Source organism: Conger conger, chromosome 6, assembly GCF_963514075.1.
Source record: "Conger conger chromosome 6, fConCon1.1, whole genome shotgun sequence".
NCBI lineage: Eukaryota > Metazoa > Chordata > Actinopteri > Anguilliformes > Congridae > Conger > Conger conger.
The window spans coordinates 44,660,746-44,668,083 of NC_083765.1; the positions used below are offsets into that span (position 1 = coordinate 44,660,746).

At 50.3% G+C, this 7,338-nt stretch overlaps 1 protein-coding gene across 1 annotated transcript in view; it reads right to left on the bottom strand.

Moving 5' to 3' along the window:
- LOC133131148 (neural-cadherin-like) overlaps nucleotides 1-7,338 on the bottom strand; it is a 205,514-nt gene that overhangs the window by 47,681 nt on the left and 150,495 nt on the right. Inside the window, exon 22 of the mRNA XM_061246326.1 lies at nucleotides 5,810-6,099. Within this exon, the coding sequence (XP_061102310.1) occupies nucleotides 5,810-6,099 (290 nt within the window). The remainder of the gene's footprint in view (nucleotides 1-5,809; nucleotides 6,100-7,338) is intronic.

Genomic DNA, 7,338 nt, shown 5'->3' on the forward strand with positions numbered 1-7,338 from the left:
GCTAACCGCGATGGCGGCCACGCGGCGGCTGGGAGAGCGGGAAGCGTGCGGGGAGGCTCCCAGACGAGACGCAGCGGCGGAGCAATCAGCCAAACAAACACGGGGAGCGGGTCCTGGGGGAAACGGCTGCCTGTCGATCTGCCCGCGCACAAACCCAAACGGGCCCGGGCGATAAAGTCGAAAGCGCTCTATTTACAAAATACCGCTAGCCCCGGCTCCCTAGCCGACATCCCCCGCGTGGCTCGGCGCGTTCTCACGCGCGCCTTTGTTTATCCGCCGAAAAACAGATACGCCGCCGAGCCGCTGGATCCACAGCCTGTTTGCCGAAAGATCTGGGCTCACGGCCCCGCCGAGTACGGCCGGGTTTCCCCAGACGTCTGGCTGAAGCAGCGGTCGGACACCCGGAGCCTGGGTGGAGGTCAGGTAGATATTTAGACACTGTATGCGCTGTGAAACTATCCAGGTCGGGCTACAGCCCAATGTATAAGCAAGGATAGCAAGTGGATTTCACACGGACACATGCATGCACACACACACATCAACCCACCCACCCATGCACAGGCACGGCACACACACATGCGATGCACACACACACACGCACACACAAGCAGACATACATGCACACACATGCGCACACACATACATGCACACACATATGCATGCATCACACACACACACACGCACACACACACAGTCAGTTCTTCCTCAGAACAAGGAGCAGCAGATAGCAAACCTGGCGTACCGTGCACTGCAATCAAGATACAGAGCATGAAAATGAGTCACTGAGTTCTCTGAGATCCAAAGGGCAGCAAGCTTTTCTGACCCCCCCCTCCCCACCCCATCTCCTGCTTTAATGACTGTCTGAGCAAGAGATTTCTCCCGAGTCACTGCAAATGATAAATAAATAAAGAAAGAAACAGCCACACAATAAGCAGACTAATTTATTCCATCAGAGGAGACAAACATAATCTCAGAAATGACACAGTGAGTGCAATTTCTCTCTCTCCTTTTGTCTCTAATGTGTTTTTTTCCTTCTTTTCAGGGGGTGGGGCTGGTAAGAAAAGGAAGCAGACAAATAATTTCTCAGCCCTTCCTAGAAACATTCATCTTCATGAGACTGTAACTGTGGCTGCTTGCAAGCCATGGTGGAATCCTTTTAATTAACACGTGTGCGATGCATCAACAGGAACATCAACCCAACTGTCTCCAAGCCTCCTCCACAACAACCGCACCACCCGAACAACAGTCCCCACGCAAGCCTTGTTTATGTGCAATGTCTGGGCTTGAGCTGTTGCATATCGGACTGCGCTGATAAAATAAATATACCGCTCTCTAGCTGCGCGGGTGTCCGACCAGCGTCCGTACATACCGATATGCATCTTCTCTTTGTTGTGCAGCCATTTATAAATGGTACCCCTTTATCTTCCCGGACAAAGTGGCGTGTGCTCGGAGTAACGTCATTGCGAACGTCCTAGCGCACAAAACGCCGTGCCCTTGCTAACTTTGAGGCAAAAACTGGAGGCCTGCAGTTTACTTCAGAGCATGAAGGATAAGTCTGTTTCTCGAATGGTACAGTCCCCTCAAGCGCGATATTGTAGCACAGTCCCGCTAATGGGTGATTAAGTGGTGGGGGGTGGCGGGGGGGGTACTGCAGCAAAGCTGAGTTAGGTAAACCCATTCATCCACCCAGTACCTGAGCCTCTTTCTCCCTGACTGGGATTTGAACCTGGGGCCTTCGTGTTGGGAGGCGACGGTGCCACCCACCGCAGAAGCGAACGCCCCAAAGCAAAACGAACAGCTTGGTAATAACAAACCAGCCTCATGGTGGGGTAGGAAGAATCGGTTTAGAGCGGGAAGCCAGTCATGTTGGAAGCACACAGTGAATATTTTTAATGTATGAATCTGACTCAGGTGGGTAAATTCTGTTTAATCCACAAAGATACACATTGTGCACTGAATATAACAGTAGGGATTAGCTGGGATACTGAGCGTTTTATTTCGCATTGGAGCAATCGTTTGGCGCAGCGTCCAGCCAAAGACTAAGCCTGGGTGTACTTTCCCGATTTAATTAAAGTGAAAACAATTTGACTTAATACGTTTTTTTTTTTACCCAAACACGGGGCTTGAAAGTGAATTTCAATGGCTGTGGAGCCATACGCGAGGAGAAGACAGAGAAGGTTGGGGGGGTTTTGCATATTTTCAGGAACAAACCTTGCGCGTGCCTTAAAAGTAATCCTGAAAACAGCTGTGGCAGATTGCTGCACACAGAGACATCCCTTTCAGAGTAGAAACTACAGAAGCACAGCCATGTTGTTTCTGTAGGTGTTCTGCCATTGCAGGCCAGCCAATCACAGACAGCCCAGATGCTTCTACTCTGCTGTCACACACTGCTGCAAGAGTTTGTGTGTGTGTGTGGTTTAAAGGGTCAATTTGACATTTACCGCTTTAAAAAAATCCAATCGTTGCACAGCTGTTGTCCTGCTTTTCCATCTTATAAATAATATGCAGGGATTTACACAGCTTGTATATTTAGCATCGTTAAAACTGGCTTCACTGACACTGTTTCTATCACCTGCGGCTTTTCGCTTTTAGTATGCCAACACCCCTGAAGCATTAGCCTGAAGAGGCTACGCTCGCTATCGACAGAAGCATTTATCTCAACAGCTGAGGCTCACTATCGACAGTCAGTTACAAAAAGCGTACAAAGACTCTATGTCAGAGGGCCAAAATATGCAGCGCAGAACGCAGCTCCCTGAATCTCCTTACCAGTAATCAGCCAAATAGACCGGTGCGTTGTCTCGCTAACGAGACTGCCACAACGCTGTCGGGAATCAAATTACCACAGGCCGGGGTTCACGGGACATCAAAGGGCTGGCTCGCAAAGGGAAATGAGCGGGATTCCCAAAGTCCTCCCAATTACGAGACTAACCAGGAAGCGGCGTGGAGGAACGGCTCCGATAATCACGTCTCCCGGTTATAACAAACACGACGGGCCACGTCTGTCGCCGTGCGCGGGGTCTGTCACGGCCCTGTTGTGATTCTCTGGTAGCGGAAGATAAAAAAAGGGAATCAAAACGGATAAATAAACAGGCGCGCAGAAGCGGGAAAGGGGACGCCGTTTTGCATTTGTGAGGTCTCTCAGGTGAGCTGCCTGCGCAGTCGAACGCGTGTTTGGCTGGATCTTTCGCTCTGAGCGCCGGATGCCTGTGTGCCGCGGGCGCTGTTCGCCCGTCTAAACCCAAAACACCGCGTTTCAGCGCATTTCATCACTCCCGCTCCGCACCGTGTGCTAATCTGGCCTTTCATTCGCTCCGACGCCAGACCCGCGAATAGCAAGGGGGTAGCCAGCCACGCACCCTCAGATTGCGATTATACAGGTGGAATGTCAATCTCTCAAATCCCTCCCGCACTTCAGTTTCTGTGGTTGTCTCCCAAAACACAAACTCACTAAGCATTCATAGCTGGTATGACCCACATCCTGACTGCTGGAATGCGGCTGAAGTTGCTCGTATATTTTTTCAAAAACTGTTGCAACTACTGTAACTTATTTCAATTGACCCCTTGACGTCCCCTCCTCTGTCTCTTGCCCTCTCTCTCAGCTGGGTCAATCCGTTTAGTAAACATCACTGCCCATGTTCGTACAAACTTTTCCAGCAGTGGTGCTCAACAGGGGGCCACAAGGAGCGGTCGGGGGGGCTCGTGATGACAGGAAATTACTGAAAGCTTCAATCACAAAACATCAAGACATTCTGCCAAATAAAAAACACACAAAGCAAGCAATTAACAGTATGAGCAGTAACCATTGTACTGCTTTTAATGTCACACTCTCATGTTTGCGAGTACATTTTATTGTTTTTCTTAAAGCGGAATAAGCTTGACGAACTGCATCGGAGTGTGTACAGATGGATCACGATGATGACAGGCTGACAGGTTGTCATGTCACCTATGGGGGGTGGGTGGAATATGGGGGCCTTGGGGGCAAAAAAACAAAGGTTGAGAATCACAGATTTACAAATTTAAATTTCAACTCCAAGAGCTGTTAATAGACATGTTTTTCTATTTGTGTGAGAAAATTCAGGAGTTGCTCCAGCTTTCAATGTAGGTTAGATACCTGGCTGTAATCTGTCTCACTGAATGTAGGTGAGGCAGTCTGTGATCCAGCACACCTAATGAGAAACTTCATTTTAATCTAGAACACCTAATGAGAAACTTCATTTTATTCTAGATCACCTAATGAGCAGCCTCATTTCAATCTAGATCACTTTACACAGAGCACAGCAAGGGCTGATCCATTTCAGGATTTTGGGACACCTTCTGCTCTTAATAATTTAATGAACTCAACCGTATCTGACATTTGATTTCACTGCAAAAATGCGGAACATGGACTGAAGTAAAAAGATTTTACTCAGTGCAGTTATCCAGCTAACTCATTAATCCAGGTAAAATAGCCCCAGGTTGTAATATAGCGCACTTTATGAGAAAGCTCATTGTAATCTAGCTCAGGCCAGTGTGACGCAGGTCAGACACCTGGTTCTAATACAACACACTTCACACAGGTCAGACACCTGGTTCTAATACAACACACTTCACACAGGTCAGACACCTGGTTCTAATACAACACACTCGACACAGGTCAGACACCTGGTTGTAATAGAGCACTCTCAACACAGGTCAGACACCTGGTTGTGGGCCTGGTTGTATAGCACACTTATGTGCCATGATGCAGGAGAGACGGAGGGCTGTTTATTTTCACCTCTCCTTCTTCCTTTTCCCACTCCTAGCTCCACCAATCGGGAGAGACTAGAGAAAGAGGCCAGAAAAAGAAGTAAAGGAAATCAAGAAAAAGAATTAGGCAAAAATCAATGACCTTTCTCCTTCAAACATCAGTTCGAAGCCACGTCAGTTACAAACGTGGTATATGCCTGGCAGATGGAGAGAGGTGGATCAACAGGTCGATCATTTATACATGTGGCTCTCTGGAAAAAAAATAATGCACTCTTGTTTCGTTGATCAAAGGAAAGTTTGAGAGCCTCCTAACTTCTACTTCTAGCTTCTAGGAGGAACATTTAATGGGTTAAAATATCCTTAAATATGGCGGACCTTGGTTGATTTCCGAGCCAGGCAAAGGAAAAGAAGTTGAAAAAAGGTGAAAAATGAGCGATTGGAATGAGTTCTTATGTGCTTATGTGCAATGAGGCAGGCTTCACCCCTGTGGTCAACCAGGACCCCCTGTGGTTATCCAGACCACCCCGTGGCAATCCAGGACCCCCTGTGGTTATCCAGACCACCCCGTGGCAATCCAGGGCCCCCTGTGGTCAACCAGGATCCCCTGTGGTTATCCAGACCACCCCGTGGCGATCCAGGGCCCCCCTGGGTTTAACCAGGACCTCCTGTGGTCAACCAGGACCCCCTGTGGTTATCCAGACCACCCCGTGGCGATCCAGGGCCCCCCTGGGTTTAACCAGGACCTCCTGTGGTCAACCAGGACCCCCTGTGGTTATCCAGACCACCCCGTGGCGATCCAGGGCCCCCCTGGGTTTAACCAGGACCTCCTGTGGTCAACCAGGACCCCCTGTGGTTAACCAGACCACCCCGTGGCGATCCAGGGCCCCCCTGTGGTCAACCAGGACCCCCTGTGGTCAACCAGGATCCCCTGTGGTTAACCAGACCACCCCGTGGCGATCCAGGGCCCCCCTGGGTTTAACCAGGACCTCCTGTGGTCAACCAGGATCCCCTGTGGTTAACCAGACCACCCCGTGACAATCCAGGGCCCCCCTGTGGTCAACCAGGACCCCCGTGGCAGACTCACCTGTAGCCGGCCTTGCTGTCGATGCACACACCCCCGTTGTGGCAGGGGCTCTGGGGGTAGGAGGAGCAGGACCTGTGGAGGTGGTCCCGCCCGGGGCAACCACACACCGCCGTGGTGGTCACCGTCACCGAAACCAGAGACACGCTCCCAGCATCCACCACGGTGGGCACGCCGCTGACCGACAGCTGATTGGAGCAGCCACCGCCCCCCTCGACTCCGCCCCCGCAGTCTGTGATGGAGCACTCATCCACATGAACCTGAGTGACGTTCACCTGCAGGAAGGACTCCAGCTGAGAGGAGAGGGGGAGAGAGGGAGAGAGAGGGGGGGAGGGGGAGAGGGAGAGAGAGAGAGAGAGAGAGAGAGAGAGAGGGAGAGGGGGAGAGAGAGAAAGGGAGATAGGGGGGAGAGGGAGAGAGAGAGGGAGAGGGGGACAGAGAGAGGGGGAAGGAGAGAGGGGGGGAGACAGGGAGTGAGAGAGGGGAGAGGGAAAGGGGGGAAGAGAGAGGGACGGAGAGGGTGAGAGGTAGAGAGAGAGAGGGGGAGAGGTGGAGGGAAAGAGAGATGGGGAAAGGGAGAGAGACAAAGAGAGAGGGAGAGAGGGAAAGACAGAGAGAGGGAGAGGGGGAGAGAGGGGGTAAAAAGAGGTGGAGGAGTGTGAAACATGAAGTAGAGTAAAAGGGAGAGGGAGAATGCGAAAGAGAGAATATAAAAGTGAGAAGATAAGGTGGGTGAGAATGTAAAAGAAAAAAGACAGAGGGAGAGAAGGAGTTACAGAGTGAGAAAGAAGAAGTGAGAGAATGGTGGAGGCAGAGAGAAAGAGGAGCGGGAAAAGGGAAAGAGACAAATACCATTATTATTCATATGCTTGTGAACATGCACTGTAAGAACCATACACTCCTGTCGTATTCATGAAGTGAGGCTAAATGATTTAAGAGAAAGAAAATCGCACAGAGAGGTGTGTGAGAGGGGGTGGGGACACGTGTACAGGGGGAAGAACGCGTGTATGAGGGAGAGAGCTGAAGTGAATTTAAGGAAAGGGCTAAAGGGAAATTATAAACCACTAAAGAGAGGAATGGAGCAGCAGCCGTCTGGTACTAACAGGATCTCCCCTAAGCCTGCAGTGACAGCAGCCTGAACAGGTGAGATCAGATGTCTGCCTCCATCTTGAGTATAATCACAGCGCTAAACCACACAGAGGAGCAGAGAGGAGCATGGGTATTACAGCACACGCACACACATACACACAGACACACACATATACACACACAGACAAACACACACACACACACACACACACACGCAGACACACACACGCACGCACATACACACATACACACACAGACAAACACACACACACACACACACACACACACACACACACATATATTTAAATGCACCTGTAGGAGAGAAATGGCACCAGCGCAGCAGACGGCAGATTAAATTGAGCTTTTATCAAGACCGAGAATGTGATTGAGGTTACCATGAAAAGGTGATCCCTCCCAATACGATTAACATTTCATTTCAGAAC